The sequence below is a fragment of the Erythranthe guttata genome, chromosome 8 (genome assembly GCF_056151865.1).
Source record: "Erythranthe guttata isolate IM_541 chromosome 8, IM_541, whole genome shotgun sequence".
Taxonomy (NCBI): Eukaryota; Viridiplantae; Streptophyta; class Magnoliopsida; order Lamiales; family Phrymaceae; genus Erythranthe; species Erythranthe guttata.
The window spans coordinates 2,002,186-2,017,795 of NC_142540.1; the positions used below are offsets into that span (position 1 = coordinate 2,002,186).

General features: G+C 37.4%; 3 protein-coding genes across 5 annotated transcripts; 1 reads left to right on the plus strand and 2 right to left on the minus strand.

The window, feature by feature from the left end:
* Positions 1-171: 171 nt before the first annotated feature.
* Positions 172-6,327, minus strand: LINC1 (little nuclei1). 2 transcript variants are annotated; one of them, XM_012997066.2, is made up of 8 exons: positions 5,618-6,327; positions 4,883-5,092; positions 4,238-4,491; positions 3,865-4,135; positions 3,673-3,756; positions 1,437-3,433; positions 924-1,155; positions 172-750 (listed from the first exon to the last, which is right to left on the minus strand). In XM_012997066.2, the coding sequence occupies exons 1-8, from the start codon at positions 5,825-5,827 to the stop codon at positions 535-537; spliced, it is 3,474 nt and encodes a 1,157-aa protein (XP_012852520.2). In that variant the 5' UTR covers positions 5,828-6,327; the 3' UTR covers positions 172-534. The 2 variants fall into 2 exon arrangements, with proteins under 2 accessions (XP_012852520.2, XP_088677699.1); XM_088821573.1 differs by having other exon boundaries at positions 3,673-3,752; positions 3,861-4,135; positions 5,618-6,184.
* A 2,830-nt stretch (positions 6,328-9,157) lies between these two features.
* On the plus strand, positions 9,158-11,098 carry CYB-1 (cytochrome B561-1). The gene is made up of 4 exons (XM_012997076.2): positions 9,158-9,514; positions 9,644-9,692; positions 10,278-10,477; positions 10,556-11,098. The coding sequence occupies exons 1-4, from the start codon at positions 9,371-9,373 to the stop codon at positions 10,859-10,861; spliced, it is 699 nt and encodes a 232-aa protein (XP_012852530.1). The 5' UTR covers positions 9,158-9,370; the 3' UTR covers positions 10,862-11,098.
* A 45-nt stretch (positions 11,099-11,143) lies between these two features.
* LOC105972128 (translation initiation factor eIF2B subunit delta) lies at positions 11,144-15,588 on the minus strand. Of its 2 annotated transcripts, XM_012997071.2 has the most exons (7): positions 14,870-15,588; positions 14,639-14,767; positions 13,317-13,678; positions 12,379-13,123; positions 12,194-12,290; positions 12,044-12,098; positions 11,144-11,636 (listed from the first exon to the last, which is right to left on the minus strand). In XM_012997071.2, exons 1-7 carry the CDS (start codon positions 15,327-15,329, stop codon positions 11,574-11,576), a joined length of 1,911 nt encoding a protein of 636 aa, XP_012852525.1. In that variant the 5' UTR covers positions 15,330-15,588; the 3' UTR covers positions 11,144-11,573. The 2 variants fall into 2 exon arrangements, with proteins under 2 accessions (XP_012852525.1, XP_088677700.1); XM_088821574.1 differs by having other exon boundaries at positions 14,639-15,472.
* Positions 15,589-15,610: the final 22 nt, after the last annotated feature.

Genomic DNA, 15,610 nt, shown 5'->3' on the forward strand with positions numbered 1-15,610 from the left:
TCCACGTTTTTAGCATTATTTCTTTGTTTTGTCGTAAATAGATCATACCGCAGGAGGGCGGTTGTAATTTACCCATGTTTTGGTTCCAAATCTCACCTGTAAAGAAATTTGAAATAAGTCCAAATTTGCAAATTCATGAAAGCAATACAAGGGGTCACCAAAAATAGAGCCTTATCCCACAAATTTAAGCACATTTTTGACATAATAAAAATTACAAGCCACGGGAACGGTTCTAATACACACAAAATCACAAGTCAAGAAAAAGGAAACGGAAAAAACGAGACCAGTGTAAGTACTGGTGGCCACTGTCCAAGAATGCTACTACATTAATTACCTACCCCTAGACAAAGTGCAGACAATAACAAACACCTAACACCTCCAGCCTGAATGAATTTGCCTTCTGTGTTTTTAAGTCTTATATGCAAACTATTACACACAAACTAAGTCAGAAATAAATTCTTTGCACTGCAAAACAAAGAAATAATGCTAAAAACGTGGATACAATAAAAAACCAGAGAAACTGAACATTTCTTTTTACGTAGTGAGGAAATTCCAGAACTTCTTTCCGATGGAAGCTTGACCGGGATGCTCTACGTCATCGTCTTCATTATTGTCGCCTTCTTCACCTTCGCTCTCGGTTTTGAATTCTTCACCGCTGTATTCCATGCCTTCTTCTGCTGTTCCATTCACCTCCTCACTCAGAACCATGTCATCCACATGTTCTCTACGAGTGCCTACTGCATTTTTGAACTGTAAAATGCCAAAAAAGATTATTTTTTTTTTAGAAAATTCACAAATACAATACATCTGAATGCTATTGGATAATTCTAGTATCAAATCGATGTAATGGGAGAAAATATAGACTCAGGTCCAAACTGAATGCTTGAACATAACAAAGCGGGATAAAGTGATTGATTGCTTACAGGACTATCTGCAGAGAACTCGCTAGCACCATTGTTACTTCTTACAGGCTCGTCACCACCAAATCTTTTGGGAAGTGGAGCTGCTGCACCGCATTCATCTATTTCTTCCCTTGAAGCTCCCTCAGTTACGAAATTTTCATATTGGTCAGCTTCTAAGACAGGCAGTTTATCTGTTTCATTTTCCTTGCCCTTCCTAACTTGAGGTAAGGATCCATTTGTCGTTCCTACGGATCTGGAAATTAAAAAAATGTGAAACATGATGAGTATCTCAAAGGTGAAAATTTCCCAAGACAAATTAAAAAGGCAATAAAACTGTGAAAAAAAATGACAAGGAAACATGGCTAAAATGAAAGCTATTATTAACAAGTTGTGACGATGCACATTAAGAGGTTGAATATATCATTTTTGTTAGATATTTTTGGCAGAGTAATGAACCTAACGAAGAAGACTCCATTCTTCCTCCATAACACAACCAAAGATTCACAACATTGTAGAGACAAAAGAGCAACTTACTTTTTGGGTTGCCGGAGATTGTATCGCCGCTGACCAACGCTTTGCTCAGTTGCGACAACTCTCTGTCGTCTCTTCGGGCGATCACCATCCTTGATGCTGTCTGAATGACCTTCAGTTTGACTGTCACTTACTGTTGCCTGTGATCCATGAACCCGAGTTCTCTTTCTTCTGTCTTTTGTTGTTCCAACAAGATCAGATTCTGTTTGGCTTTCATCATTCGTGTAAACAGAATTCTCGGCATTACCATTGGTCTTGGAACCAGTGACCACAGCCTTCACTGTTCGTGTTCTAGGTCTACCCCCTTTGCCAGGTCCACGGCGACGTGCCTTAAGGTCAGAATTCTGAGAATATTCTTGGGTATTCACTGCATCTTCAACCTTCCTAATGGCACTATCAGATTCAACTATTTGGACATCAAAAGAATCATTTGCGACTTGTGAGGATGGTTCTGCCTCCTTTTCACCACCGGGCAATGTTTTTGGTGAATCCACATCTCGCTTCTCAGGGAGTGCCGACGACCCTGCAAGATCCTCCGTATAATCAAGTTCAAGTTTCTTTCCAGGAGAGAACTTGAAAATTTTTGTAGTACATTTTCGGAGCCAAGACATTGTTCCACCAGGAGCAGTAGGAGATCCTGAGTTAACTCGAGCAGGAGATGACTCAGCATCAAACCCCGCGATAGTGCCTTCAACTCCTTCCAAATAATTCTCTGCCACCCTTGGCAACGGAGGGGCTTCAAGGTTTTTCATTTCGGTTAATGTATGAAGATCAGACAGCATAAACTCGCTAATAGTCTCTCCACAAATGTTGCAGTTCTTCTGTTTTTCAGCAAATGCAATGAATCGTTCTCTTTCCTTGATGAATTGTTCCCTTTGATCCTTCAACTTCTGGCTCAAGTCAACCAACTCCATAATATCTTTTTTCATCTCATGTTGCTGTGCCTCTACATGCTTCTTATTGTGCGACATTTCCGTTTTGTCTTTCTCCATACGAAGTCTTTCCAACTTCATCTCTTCCATTTCTCTTTTGGCTACTTCCCGCAAGTAATTAATATTGTTAAGTTCCATTTCCTTCTCTTGTTCAAATGATTTTTCCCTCTCTTGCAAGGAACTCTCTCTCTCTTCCTGCTTCCTCCGCATCTCGGTCTCAAGTTCTTGTTTCCGCATTTCAAAATCATGAACCAGTTGACTTTTTTCACTTTGAGTTTTCTCAGCATATATCGACTTTTCATGCTCCATACTAGCAGCAAAAGAATCTTTTGCCAATTTAAGAGCTTCCAATTCCCTTTGTACATATTGCTCTGTCTCTAGCTTCTCACCACGAAGTTTTTCCTCCTCAGAATGTCTTAGTTTTTCTAAATATATTTTCTGTTCAAGAACGTCTTCTTGTTCTTTCTTTATATCAGTTCTTTTATCATCTAACTCTTCCCATTCTTTCTCAAATTTCTCCTTTTCTTGCTTCAAACCATCTGCTTCCTTCATAAGTTGCTCACTTTGGAATCTGTATTTGTCTATCTCCTCTTTCAACTCAGATTGCAGGCGAGCATATTCTATTCTTTCAGCTTCAGTTACTTTTAGCTGTTCTCTCTCTTCATTTAATCTCTGCTGCAGTTTCTCGATGTCGATCTTAATGCTCTCGAGCTCAGCCTTCCGAGTAAGCAAGTCTTCCGTTTCAGCAAGCATTTGCTTTCTCTCGTTCTCCAAGTTTTTCTCCTCAATTTTAAGGGACTTCTCTTTTTCCTTCAAGGCTTTTGATTTGGATTCAAAATCCATTTCCTTCTCCCTCACTTTCTCCTTTTTCTTTTCAATTGCCTGGTCACGTTTCTTTATTTTCTCTTCCATATGTGTAATTTCAGCTTCCTTCTTCTCCAATTCAACGACCTTGTCTTTCAAATGTTCATCATTCAACTTTCTCTTCTGCTCCATCTCCAACTCAAACTCCTTCTGCTTTTCAGCAAGGATTCTGTTGTGTTCATCCAACAGTTTCTGAATCTCAAACTGCATATACCACCAGAAGTAGTCAAAAAGTAATCAGAGCCAAAAAAAAGGGAAAGAAGAAAAGGAACCACAAGGAAAATAAATTGCTAAAATAATTTTCCGTGAAAGGAATCATTAATTTGTTAATTACTTGCCAACCAAACACATCCATACACTGACAATATGGAACTTAAAGAGAAGAAAAGGCTTCATTTAGTAACCATGTCCAGAAACCAAATCAAATAAATGGAAATACTCACCTTTTCTCTAGTATTTAGGTTTTCTTCTAATTCCAGCAATTGTTTCTCCTTCTCCTCTAATTTTTTCCTAACATCATCATCTTCCTGCATAAAATTCAGAGAGTTAAGGAAAACGAAACCACAAGATATGTATGTATGTTATACCTTGTGAAACCACAAGGAAAAGGAACCCAAGTTAAGATAAAAACTTGCCTTTTCCTTAATAGTTATGCTTGCTAGTCTGCTCCTTACATCTTCTTCTTTGTTCTTCAAAGCTGAATTTCCCATCTCAATCTTTTTTCTTAATTCTTCAAGGTCATTCTGTTTTTCCTTCAAAATCTTATCATTTGCATTTGCTCTCTCCTCTCTTTGGTTCAGCAGTCTTCTACCATCAGCCAGCCTCTCCTCTGCTTCCTGTAACTTCCGTTCCCACTCTCGTAAGTCTTCCCTTTGATTAGATATAGAAGTATCATGTGCTTCACGCCTGAGAGAAATAGAATTTCACATCAGAGTACTACTATGACACGTACAAATCGGTTGCAAGAAAAGAAACATGAAACCAAGAGAATAAGAGCATCAATCATACTCTGTGTTGAAGATAGACCGTTCTCTTCGAAGTGCATTTTCTTGAGCCTCCAATTCGTGCAATTTCCTCTCAATTTCTGAGCTCTTCCTACTTATTTCAGCAAGTTTGGCGTCAGCTGCATGAAACTTTGCTTCAACCTCTAACGACTTCTCTTCAACGCTTGTGACTAATGCATTAGCCTCCGCCAATTTTGAATCAGCATTAAACTTAATCTCAGCATATTCTGAGCGTATCTCACGTAAAGCCTTCTCGAGCTGTGGCAATCAATAAAATCAGAAGTTAACTTACCTACTACCAGTTTGTTCCAAATGAAACTACTCCAATTTACTCAAATTGGACTATTGTTATAATATCACTCGTATCTTTTACAGTAAATGCCAGTCTAAATCAGATAAATATAAAGTAGATATTGACATGGTTCATGTTCTGCCGATTCATTTCTAACACATGTGAAGCTGATTGGTCGCTGTGTTAAATAGGATATTATCTAAATTACCCCATCAAACTATGTTTAGTGATGACAATTCACACATATAGAAAAATGAAGTAATGTAAAGTAGCAAACTATCAGAAAATACCATTCCCCTTGACAAGAATCAATTAAAAATTATTATTATAAGATGATTAGGAAATTCCAAATCTTACATCATGCACGCATTGCCTTTCGACACCCAATGCTTTCTTTAAATTCTCTTCTCGCTTCTCTGCCTCAGAAAGTACACTTGAACGACCAGCTTGCTCTCTTTTTAGGGTATCAGTCGCATCTGCCAAAGCTTGCTTTAGTTCATCATAGCTCAGAGTCCACTCCTTTTTTTCAATCAAAAGAAGGCCCATGTTGTATTGATACTCAAAGAGCTGAAAGAATCAAATGGTCAGACAGAAAATTTTAGCAGAATGTTTACACCCACAACAAACTTAGACAACACCCTCTTGCACAAAGATGAAACGAAATTTGGTTTTTACAGGAACTAACAATCACTTCAACAAGTAACTGGATTAATTGATGGTTGGATTAATTGATGGAAAACTGTATAACCTAAGAAATACACTACCAGGTTATGTTGCAAACTGTGAAAGTACCCAAAAACTCTCCCCATTCATATAAAGATCGCAAACTAAAGAAGAAGCTGGTGAATTTGAAATGCCAAAAAATCTTGGCAGACCAACAAACAAACCCACTGTACAAATAAATAAATTAGGTTTAAAAGGTTGTTGGGTAGAGAAAATAAATTATTAACACATGACAACTCTACTCATTAGAAAAGAGCAACTCCAAACATGGTAATAATGTAGATGTAAGGTTTCTTCAGAGAAAGAAAGCAAACCCATCGATGTTTAACAAAAGATGATTTAATTTTAGATAATTAAACACGTGTATACCTCATTTTCGAGCTTGGCAACCCTCTCAGTGAGCGAGGCTTGGTCCATAATCCCGTCGCTCTGAAGAAAACCCACGGATTTGCCTTTGGCTGATGCCTCGCCATTTCTTGGGCTTATGGGGTTAGTGTTCAAACCCGAGACGGAACCGTTTTTTTGGCCCGGTTCGCTGCTCGGAGTCAGCGACCAGAGCTTCTTCTTCGGCGTAAACATTCTGCAGCGGCTGTTCAGATCCCGAACCCAACTTGATCCAAAAACCTAAGGATTTCTGCACTAATTTTGAGCAGTAGGATGTGAAATGAAACCCTAAATTCCAGGGGAACCCCGAGGCGGACGCGAACAGAGTTCCCAAATTCCGGCGAATAGTATGTGGTCAAATCCGGTAACGACTCCAAACCAACTTTCTCTCTCTCTCTCTAACCCCCCCTCTCTCTCTCTCTCTAGCCCCTTCTCTCTCTATCTCTATCTCTCTCTCTACCCTTTTCAACAGACCCACCTTGTGGTGTGCGCGGATCACTCACGTTCTCGTATTTCTTTCCTATTTTATGCTCCGACAGCAATTCCTTCACTGGAATTTCCTTTCCTACCCATGGGTCCGATTTGTTTATATCCGTTGAGCGAGGGCAATTCGGGTATATCAAAGGGCCGCCTTTCTGTGAAGAACGTGGGGGGTTCGGTCCTTTGCCGAAATTGCCCTTGACCGAGAGTGGGGCAGTTTGTAAAAAATAGAAAATATGGGGGTGTTTGCGCAATATAGGAATTTAGTAAGTGAATATTATACTGACGGAGTTGTAATGCCACGGTGTTTATGAGCTGTGTTATTAATTGTTATCCAACTGTAGATACCTTACTTCCTTGTGAGGGTTTTTTCTACGTTAACGGCGTTAACCAACTGTTGATCCCCACATCAAACCGGCCAATGGATTTTCTCTTTAAACCAATCCAATGGTTTATTAATATTTAAAAATTGGAATTGGTACATATTTTAATAATTAATTGATTACTTGTATAATAACGTTATTTAGCAAGAAGTGATTGATTTGACAAAAACAATTGATCTAAGGAATCTTCAAATCCCAATTATTATTATATTTCCCAAATATAAAAACTTAAATATAGTAATTTTTATTTCTTTTAGTAATTTCTAAACTATCTTACTTATTACACTCGTCATTAGACGTGGATCTTCATTAGATCCGGACTAATATTTAATTTAGTCAAGATTATTCATATTCAAATTTTGACAACCATGACTCGGTGTTAAAATGAACTGCTTGAACTGCTATTTATATGTTACATTCGGTGAAAGTTACACTGGATATTTTTGTTATTATTTATCTACACACCAATATGGAGTGTGTGTATATTAATGATAAATATTTATTCGATGTATTTTACTCGGTGTAGCATTGTATAAACCCCGTTTGAACAATATAATTTGATTTATTAAGAAAATGAAAAAAAAGAGCTAGAGAAATTAAATTGAACGAATATGAAAAATATTGATTGCATTTAATAAATAAAAATCCCCATTCTATTTTTGGGAAAGTAAATTAACATGGTTTGAATATGACAAGTCAAGTTCATTGAAAAGTTTAGTGAAATTGAACTTATGACGTAATAAATCTATTCTCGAAATAAAAAAGGGTACAATTACATTTATTAATATTAATATTAATATTAATATTGGGGGAAATATGCAATACCCCCTTATTTGAAAAATATTTTGAATTAAACCCAATTGACTTTAAAGACTTTTCCCATAACCCAAATTCTAATCTAAATTAGTGACACCCCCCTTATCAGATATGATAAGACTAAAATGTCCCTATGTGTTAGGGTTTTAATTTTATTCCTCACACGTTCACACTCTTTCTCTCACGTTCACTCTCTCTGTTCTCTTTTTTTTTTTTTTTTTTTTTTTTTTTTCTTTGCAGATCTGTATTACCGCCGCCGCTATCCATCGAGATTTACACCGGTGCCGCCGTTCTCCTTCGAGATTTACACCGGCGTCGCCGCCCTCCTTCTCCGTTTCACACCACCGCCATTATCAACTTGCCTAACCGCCGATCACAGCCGCCGCCTAGGGTTCCGCCGTCAAACCTCCCAAAAAACTCATGTTGTATGGATATGTAGGTCTGTGTGTGTGTGTGTTTTGTATGTGTGTGTGAAATATTGTCTCTCTCTTTCTCTGTTATGTTTTTTTTTTCTTGAGATATGTCTCTTGTGATTTTTAGATTTTTGGATCTCTTGCGACTTTGTATGTGGGTCTGTGTGTATATGTGTGAAATGTATGTGTGTGTGTGTGTGTGTTTTGTATATGCGTGTGTGTGTTCTGTATATGTGTGTGTGAAATATTGTATGTGTGTGTGTGTGTGTGTTCTGTATATATATGTGTGTGTGTGTGTTCTGTATATGTGTGTGTGTGTGTGTGTGTGTGTGTGTGTGTTCTGTATATGTGTGTGTGTGTGTTCTGTATATGTGTGTGTGTTCTGTATATGCGTGTGTGTGTTTTGTATATGTGTGTGTGAAATATATGTGTGTGTGTGTGTGTGTGTGTGTGTGTGTGTGTTCTATATATGTGTGTGTGTGAAATATTGTTTTGTGCATGTGTTTTATTTCTGTATTTTTTGAATTTTTTTTTTCTTTTTCAGATATGTATTACAGTTTTAGATTTGAACAACGGTAGTAATATGACTATAGTTATATTCGAATATGACTATTGTTGAATATGACTGTAGTCATATTCGAATATGTTCCATTTTATCGTTTCATGTTGACTTGTAATAACAAGATTCAAATTATGATTTTTTGTGTGGATGTTGATTGGATTGTTTTCGTAAATAATAGACAATCTTCGTTGTCGTCTTTTTTTTTTTTCCAGATAGAACAGCAGTAACATGACTATAACATGACTATAGTCATCTTCGAATATGACTATTGTTTAATATGGCTGTAGTCATATTCGAATATGTTTTATCTTATCGTTTCAAGTTGACTTAGAATAACAAGATTGAATTGTGATTTTTTTTGTGGATGTTGATTGGATTGTACCACACAATATAATCGGATTTTTTAAGTTAAAAATGTAAAAAACTGCAATATAAAAAAAGAATATGACTACAATTGAAATAGTCACATATAGTCACATTCGGCCTAATAAATCTGTTGAGATAAAAAATTCAATTTTTTGTTTTAAAGAAAATATTTTTATTAAAAAAATATTAAAAAAAAATAAAAAAAAAATAAAAAAAATAAAAAATGCTTATATCCGAAATAATAAATAAAAATTCATTTTTTTTATTTGGTTGCAAATTTTTAGGAATTAGGAAAAAAAACAAAAAAATGAATAATTGGAACAAAATGTGCTAATTGATATAAGGGTAGTATTGGGAATAAAATTTCTAAGGGTTTATCACAAAGAAAGATTTAAGGGCTGGACATATCACCATTTATTAGCGAGATGAGAGGCTTATCGCTAATGACCCCTTAATATTAATATAACGTATATAAAAAAAGTTGAATATAAATCAAGTTTAGATCATTATTTCATTTTATTCGTCCTCCTCCGGTGTACCAAACAATCCCTTAATCCACCATTCCTCATTGTACCTTGAAAAGTCAAAAGTCAACTCCTTCCAGCTCAGGCGATTAAACCCATTTTCCCTTCCACTCTATTCGTTTCTCGGCGGAGAGATCTGCAAACCCTCGTTCTCTCTATTTTTCAGATTCCCCCTCTCTCTATATAATCCTCAAATGGCGGTGCCGGTGGTACGGTTCCCGATCTTCCCGGCGATTAGAATCATCGGAATTGCAGTTGCCGCACTCGTTTTGATATGGACTGTGCATTACAGAGGCGGCTTGGCTCTTATATCCGATAATAAAGATCTTATTTTTAACGTAATTTCCAGTTTTTTTTTTTCTTTGTTTTAGGTTTTAATTTTTTATTCTTGGTTTTCTAATGGTGTATAATTTTTTTTAAAACCTAAATATTGTACTTAAGGGATAATTTTGGTGTTTATGTTTCAGGTTCATCCTGTATTAATGGTGATTAGCCTTGTGCTTCTTAATGGAGAAGGTATGAACAAAATGAGCTCTAGTAGATTAATATTATATCAATAATCAATACGTTCATACCTATGTATTTACATTTTCTTGTGAATGATAGATGCACTTCTGTTTATAATGGTCATGTGTATATCAGTGTAAAAGTGATGGGCATGATTACATCGAGACCTCGTAATTCGTACCTGGTTACATTTGGCTTTCCCAGAAGTAATGTTTTGCTCGGCACTCGCAACAAAAATTGTCTGTTCTTGAAGTATAAATATTTGTCGATTTCTTCGAGCAGGGGCTATACTGAAACTTTGTGTTCGTTATTGCTTCTTCTTCTGGAAGAATCAATAAAACAGAGAGGTTAAATCAAGACATTAGTCGTATAAAAACATTACTTTCATGTTGTACAAATTAATTTTCTTTGCGAGTAACGAAATTGGATGCACTTTCGTTTTGTCTCTTTTACCCTTTCCTATATCACATACCTCATATTTTTCGTCGCCTTGCATTTCGTCTGCATATGGATCTTGTTTTACTTCTTGGGTTTCTACATGGGAAGTTTGTCTGTGTCTGTCTATGTTTAATTTCTCACCATAGATTTTTGCAGCCATGCTGGCATACAAGACTGTCTCAGGAACTAAAAGCTTAAAAAAATTAGTCCATCTTTCCCTACAATGCATGGCTTTCTGTCTGAGCATAATCGGAGTGTGGGCTGCTTGGAAGTTTCACGTAGACAAAGGAATCGACAACTTCTATAGTCTCCACTCATGGCTCGGCTTAGCCTGTCTTTTCTTGTTCGGAATTCAGGTAATTTTTTTATTTTTATTTTATAATTTATGTAAGTTATGTCATGCAATTATTAACGTTTGGTAATTTCTTCCACAGTGGGCTGCTGGATTTGTAACGTTTTGGTATCCTGGTGGATCGAGAAGCAGTAGAGTGAGCCTGATGCCGTGGCATGTATTTATTGGAATTTACATTTATGCCCTTGCTGTAGCTACCTGCACCACTGGTATTCTGGAGAAGGTGACATTTCTTCAGACAAACAAGGTAATAACGCGCTACTCAGCAGAGGCGTTGATGGTGAATTCTTTGGGGGTATTGCTTGTTGTTTTGGCCGGTTTTGTGATTCTTGGGGTCGTCTCTCCTGCGAATGGAAAAGCCGATATTCCCAGATCAACATCAGAATAGTTCCCTCAGTGTTTTCTCATGAACATAAACGGGCTGGGTCAGGGCGGGCTTACGGGCTAAGAAGACCGAAAATGATGAATATTTGTTACTTTACAGGATTGCAAAACCATATTAACAGAAATTAAATGAAGGCAAATGGCCAAAGTATTATTAGATATTTGGGATTTATACAGTGGCTTCCATTTATTTCTGGAACATTTTTAGAACTAATTAATATATTATTTCGTTATTTATAAACTAATAACTAATTAAAATAATATAATTATCGGTAATAAATCAGCCTAAAGAAAAAGTATATTCTCAATTCTGAAACTAAATAATGACTAATATGGTCACACATTGGGTCATATTCAGAACTTCACCCCTCAAGAAAATGCAAACATCCAACACAAAATCACCTGTAGTTATTAGCATTCTTCTTACAAAAATAACAATTACTTCTGCTATCGGGAGATTGACAAAACTCATTCATGCATTCCAAAAACTACCCGGAGAGGCGGAACTATTCGCACTCTTCACAGCGTCAGGGTCAGATGAAAAATGGGATTCAGTTTGTGTCGAGAAGAGATTATTCTCCGATGGGGTTGAAACAAAAATTATATCAAAAACCAGATACCGAGATTAACGCTTAATGTGAAACTCTTGATTAACTTTTTTTTTTTTCCATCTGTAAGCAAGACTTTTTTTCCAGAATTATTTGCATTGCTCCTCCCTATATCCACAGGTTTTCTCTGCGATATTCTCGAACAATAACGGGAACACTAGTTGGTGGGATCTACAAACATCAAATGAAACACAAGTAAATTGAATGAATTCGTTTCTTATAATAGAAAATGAGAGCAATAATAATCTGTGCATTTGCCACTGGTACACATGTAACAAAATTAGAATGGAGCAAATTTTGATGCTTCGAGAAACAAGGGTTAACCAAACAACCACACATGCGGACACTAGACAGTAAATCAGACATTCCTCTATGGTGCAAATAAGACAAACTGACAAACAAGGGACTCGTGACCATACATGTAATTGAATAAAAGGAAACGGTTTGATATAAATTATCGCAGTAATGAATGACGATATACATTTTATCTAACAAGCAAATTAGGCAAGCAATTTTTATGTCGGACACTTAATGATGAAACACGACAATAAATTAAGATTTAACCTTGTCCAACTTACCATGCCATAATCAGTTATAATCATTGACACGTAATCCGAAGGTGTTGCGTCGTAACTGGTATAATGAAAAAGCAAAAGGTGAGTCAGTGTAACACGGGGGTCAATAGCATTGTCTTAAGATTCACAAGTCAGCATTAAAAGCAAGCTTACGTCAGGTTCAAGAGTTGTAGATTCTCGGTATTGGCCCAACCATCCAAAGCATTGATTTCATTTCTACCAGAAACTTTTGAAATAGCATCAGGATCACCTACAATAATATGCGACAGAAAATTATTATAAAAATGCATTCCACTTTTGGGAAGGCAATCTGATTTGAAAATAAACTGTTTCCATACCAAGTTCATTGGAGCAAATTGAATCAAGTTGAACTCTTTCATGGAACTTGTATGCTTCGCAACATATCAAGACTGGGACACGAAACTGATGGGCTACCATAGCAACACATGCAGTGCCAACCCTCGAGTATACAGTTCCATTAGATAGCACCGAAGATGCACCTAACAGTACCTTAGTGACTTCATGCATGATATAAGAAACAGCATTTATATGAGTATAAGTACAATGAACACCCTTTCCCACAAGCCTACGGAGCAACTTCTGGCCTTCAAGCTTTGGACGTGAATCCACTATCACCACTCGGAACATTTTGCCAAGCTCGTGAGCATGCGATAGTATCATTTCAACAGCGGATGAAGACCCATGTGTGAGAAGAACATCACCGTCCCTAATTTTGGTTACAGCATGCTTCACAATTACCTTGTCAGCTAGAATTATTTTCTCTGTTATAAAAGAATCGATACAAGAAATAAGATTGGCCTTTGCCTCTGACTCAGACAGGTTAAGAGACAATTGGGCAATTCGAGTTTTCAGAAACCTAATTGCGTTCCCCATGCTGATTGAAAGAGGTCTACATTCAATCAGATAAGAGACGTAACCATTTATTTTGGTTGTCAAGTCTCTTATAAGGGACTTCTCTTGTGGTGTGGAGTAATCCTTGATTGACTCTTGGAATGCTTGAAGCATAGCAATGCAGCGGGCATTGCCACCAGATATATCCCCAGCTAGATATCTCAGCCCAACCTGACATGTATAATAAAAAACAAAGATCAGCTTCTACTTAGATTTTGATCAGTTTTGAGGAAAAAGATAGGTTACTCATGCTTTTTCTTAGCCCATGTTTTCTTTTAGCAATGCCACACACACACACACACACACACATACACACAAAAGCACAAAGAGAGGAAGATATAACGATTTGAGCCTCAGAAATTACCTTGTAAACAGCAGGATGAACCGGATCAAGTTGGAAAAACTTCGACTCTAGGTCAGGAAGCCGTGAGCCATATTCATACTGAGGTAGATGCCTAAAGAGCTCAACTCTGTTCCTAGCTTCAATTTGTTTAACTACAGACCGCTTCTTTGCCTTCTCAACTCTGTTCGCATCATCAAACTGCATCCTTGGATGCGGGATTTCTTTCTTCCTATCTTTATCTGGTTGACGATCACTAACTCTTTTCTCAGAAACTGCAACTGAAGAGTTGTCTTTCTTTTGTGAAACAGCTTTCACAGGCTTCTTTATATTGACATTTACGGGATTGACAACAGTAGCAGCAGCAGATGTCTTACTTCCTTGACCTTGAAAGACGAGATTTTCCAATTAAAGTATGTTTGCTTCAAATATGTGTTCCATTTAAGTTACTTTACATAAGAGTTTCGGATTTACAATTTGACGGAGGTTAAAAAAAATGCCACAAATGCTATAAGTTAACATTTAATACTATCTGCCAATGATGTAGTTCATGAGAAAATGTCACTAATATTTACTACTACATCCAGGAAGCAACATAAGTGGATTGAAGGATTTCTTTAAACTAATCGTCCTTTGACTCAGAGAGATGAAGTTTAAAGCATGTTGAAATGCCCCCGGACACAGTAACAATGCATCTCACAATCTAAACCATTGAGTTTATGAGTTGGTTGAAGAAAGAGAAATTGCTTCCTCACCAACAGTAAATAAAACTTATTCTAGCATAAACATCATCATAACTACCACGAGCACTTCTCTGTATGGACATCATGGATTTATGTATAATTTTGATAACAACCAATATTTTGCTCTTCTGTTTACAAAAACAACCATGAACTGTAATAGCATTTGGAAGTCATCAGCGTGAGCATCTTAATAAGTCAATTAACACTTGCATTGAACATAAAATGACAGAAGAGGTAGAATAAGACTTCCAACATTAGAATTCCCCTTGCACCAGTTACAACAAAACGAATACTGCAACTGAACTAGTGATGCAAAATAGCTTGGTTAAAGATTACGGATAACTGAACATTCTATATTGAATATGCAAACTCATAAATCAAATCTAGTTCAATTAAGTCAGTGCTGCTTCATCCGCGAGGCCATCAGCAAGAATATCATAAGCCTTTGGAACGATAAATCAATTCAACTAAAAGATGCATCCAAATTCTTTACATACACTAATAACTAACATGAACTCCACAAGTGCCATTTACAAATCACAATCATCAAACTAAAATTAGTGAGTAATCTAGAAAATGAACAAACAAGCAGGAGATGTTCACCTTTAGCTGCAGCCTTTGCAGCTCTCTGCGCCTCTTGAATTGCCCTTCTTTCTGCTTTCGTTGGCTTCTCCTTCATTTGCTTTCCACTCACTGCCCTCAGCTCCTGAATTTCCACATTTGCCCCTCCATCTGTTACATAAATTCCGTCAAAAAACAAAAACCAGCTCAACATTGAAAGCATCGAAAAGATAAAAGGGGAAAACAAAAAAAAAAGGAGAAAGCGAAGTCTACCTCGGGGCAAGTTAAAAACACTATTCTGCTCCTCCAACGCCATCTCAATTTCGCCAGCCAGCAATGAGGAAGTGAAATTTCCAGAACTGCCCTTACGACCCCAGCTAGGGGAAAGCGGATCCTCGGAATATTCCGTAGTAGTGGTAGGGGATAGAAATTCCGACTGATTGTAACTGCCGACAGGAAAAGGAGAATCGGCGGCACCGGCGACGCGGAGAGGGGACACCGGCGGAGAGTGAGCGAACTGGCGGGATAGGTCGGTGGAGAGGGGCCGCGGCGGAGGGATCATGACTGGGGACAAGGAATTGCTGGCGGGGGAAATTCCGGACACCGGAGGCGACGATGTCAGCGGGTCGGTCGGAACGGAATGAGAGCGGTCGGGTGGAGCTCCGGGAGCGAAGAAACCGACGTGCCGGACCTTGGGATCGCTGACGGTGCGGGGAGCGCGGCGAGGGTCCATATCTGGGTTTTAGGGATTGAATGGCAATGGATTGGGGTTTTCTGTGTGTTGTTTGTTTTTATCCAAATTTCACTTTTGGTCCCTTTATTCTCGGGTAGAGAATCTAGGAGGGGTGGTTCAGAGGATGAATTAAGGTGGGATTATTTCACGGGGGGGAAATAGAAATGGTGCTGAATTGGAGCCTAGTTAATTAATTAATTTCTACTGTGAATTTTATACTATTTTATTTATTTAAATATTACATGCATAAATAATAATTAACAAAATATGTTATAAAATTG

What these genes read in the sequence shown, in the direction of transcription:
- LINC1 (XM_012997066.2), bottom strand. Translation starts at nt 5,827, where the DNA reads ATGTTTACGCCGAAGAAGAAGCTCTGGTCGCTGACTCCGAGCAGCGAA. An exon ending in GCATAACTATTAAGGAAAAG is followed by an intron (nt 3,757 to 3,864) that starts GCAAGTTTTTAT and finishes AATTTTATGCAG; the next exon opens with GAAGATGATGATGTTAGGAA. An exon ending in AGTTCTCTGCAGATAGTCCT is followed by an intron (nt 751 to 923) that starts GTAAGCAATCAA and finishes GGCATTTTACAG; the next exon opens with TTCAAAAATGCAGTAGGCAC.
- CYB-1 (XM_012997076.2), top strand. Translation starts at nt 9,371, where the DNA reads ATGGCGGTGCCGGTGGTACGGTTCCCGATCTTCCCGGCGATTAGAATC. An exon ending in ATAAAGATCTTATTTTTAAC is followed by an intron (nt 9,515 to 9,643) that starts GTAATTTCCAGT and finishes TTTATGTTTCAG; the next exon opens with GTTCATCCTGTATTAATGGT. An exon ending in TTTTCTTGTTCGGAATTCAG is followed by an intron (nt 10,478 to 10,555) that starts GTAATTTTTTTA and finishes TTTCTTCCACAG; the next exon opens with TGGGCTGCTGGATTTGTAAC.
- LOC105972128 (XM_088821574.1), bottom strand. Translation starts at nt 15,329, where the DNA reads ATGGACCCTCGCCGCGCTCCCCGCACCGTCAGCGATCCCAAGGTCCGG. An exon ending in TGCAAAGGCTGCAGCTAAAG is followed by an intron (nt 13,679 to 14,638) that starts GTGAACATCTCC and finishes TCGTCTTTCAAG; the next exon opens with GTCAAGGAAGTAAGACATCT. An exon ending in CTACAACTCTTGAACCTGAC is followed by an intron (nt 12,099 to 12,193) that starts GTAAGCTTGCTT and finishes TCATTATACCAG; the next exon opens with TTACGACGCAACACCTTCGG.